The 1,775-nt window shown below is 40.3% G+C and overlaps 1 protein-coding gene across 1 annotated transcript in view; it reads right to left on the bottom strand.

The window, feature by feature from the left end:
• The window catches only part of nadka (NAD kinase a), a 26,726-nt gene that overhangs the window by 4,029 nt on the left and 20,922 nt on the right, over nt 1-1,775 (bottom strand). Inside the window, 1 exon segment of the mRNA XM_032522104.1 lies at nt 1,214-1,313. Within this exon segment, the coding sequence (XP_032377995.1) occupies nt 1,214-1,313 (100 nt within the window).

Raw genomic sequence — 1,775 nt, 5'->3', positions numbered from 1 at the left:
GGGCTAACAGATCCCTTGGCCTGGGGCTAACAGATCCCTTAGCCTGGGGCTAACAGATCCCTTGGCCTGGGGCTAACAGATCCCTTAGCCCGGGGCTAAGTGCAGTGTGAAAAGGGCTAATAAAAGCATCATCTCCACAATTGTCAACTAACTTAAATATGGCACAAAAACAAATTATATGTAAAGGAAACACTGCTGTTAGCCTGTACTTTAATCTCACCCCAAACACTGTAGGGGTTCAAGAAAAAAATATGGTAAGTATTTAAACTAGGGCTGCAACTAACAATTATTTTCATGATCATTTTAATTAATAGACTAATTGTTTTATCTATAACATGTCAGAAAAGTGAGGAAATTATATAAAACCGGGGAGAACAACAAATCTTCAAACTGGAGAAGCTGGAACCAGAAAACATTTGGTGTTTTGCTTGAAGGGATTTAAACCTGCATTGAATATCAAGTGCACTCATATGTTATTGCAGTTAATTGAGTAATTATCTCAGCACTAATTTAGACAAATTATGCATCAACATTCTAACAGGAAGTGAACAGTGGACACTATAGTTGCAATGCATAATTGATGCTTCTATAACACATTTAAAAATATATATATAGTTAGTATTGGTACAGTACTTGCAAGTAAATATACAAATTAACCCACAGTGCAAGTTAATTTATTACATGCAGTTCTGATTGCATTTGAAATGGTCTGTGTAACCATTAAGCAGCAGAACATCATGCAACGTGCAAGCCAAAGAAAAAACATGTATTTAACATGTAGGTATGTATGATTCAGTTTCAAAATTGAACAAATGTTTTATAGATGGTGATCTTTTATATTCTTTAAACACTTTGCTGAGATGTTACAATTGTCCTAAGTACAAATATGGTTTTTTGAATGAATGTCTAAAGCTTCTGTCCAGAATACACTGTGTGCTGAGAGAGAAAGGTCAGCCAGAAGTGCAGAGACTAAACGTTGCTATCCTATCGTGCTCAGTCTTGTTCGGGCTGTCAGACAGGTTTTACTCACAGTAAAGTAACACTCAGTTGTGGAAGTGTGAATACTCTGCAGCCTAAGCAGCAAGCACTCTCTGACTCCGGACAGGTTAAATGGTGGTGGTGGTTGTGGAGTGCAAACAACCCTGACCCCATGTAAGCATTTACATTTTCCCAGAGAGTGCTGAACATGAAGACGGCTGATCGGCCCACTCACCGTCTCCCTGCACTGTGGTAATGAGGTGTCCATCCAGGAAGAGGTCGACGTTGGAGAGATAGGAGGATGGCCCTCGGTCCACCACCACCTCGTTCAGTACCTGAAACACACAGTCACATGGTAACCATGTTTGTTGTTAACCCCGGCACTGACATGATGTCAGTTACCCCACTAACATCGTCTGACACACACACCCTCATCATGGGATTTGTGTAAGTAAAAACCCGTGTCAAAGACTTTTAACCTCATACCTTCAGTCAGAGCGACTTTTCTTGTTCTGGAGCTTATGGCAGTGTTTACGTCTGTAGTTCTTTAAAGACAGGTTCAAATCCCACAGGCATCAGGTTGAAGAAAGGTGAGTAAATAATGGCATCACATGGCTGAGTGAGATTAGTGGGTCAGCAAGGTATATTGAGTCCAAAGCCAAAGTTTTCAATGTTACAAAAGTGGCTCTCCTTTTAATGTTTAGAGTTTAATAATGCAAACTTGTTCAGCCGTAACGCGTACATTAGTTATGCCTCCAAACAGAGCCGTGCATTTGTGAGCATCGCGTTGCGTTTTT

This window comes from Etheostoma spectabile, chromosome 7 (assembly GCF_008692095.1).
Source record: "Etheostoma spectabile isolate EspeVRDwgs_2016 chromosome 7, UIUC_Espe_1.0, whole genome shotgun sequence".
In the NCBI taxonomy this organism is placed as follows: Eukaryota; Metazoa; Chordata; class Actinopteri; order Perciformes; family Percidae; genus Etheostoma; species Etheostoma spectabile.
This window is presented reverse-complemented; position numbering and strand designations above follow the sequence as displayed.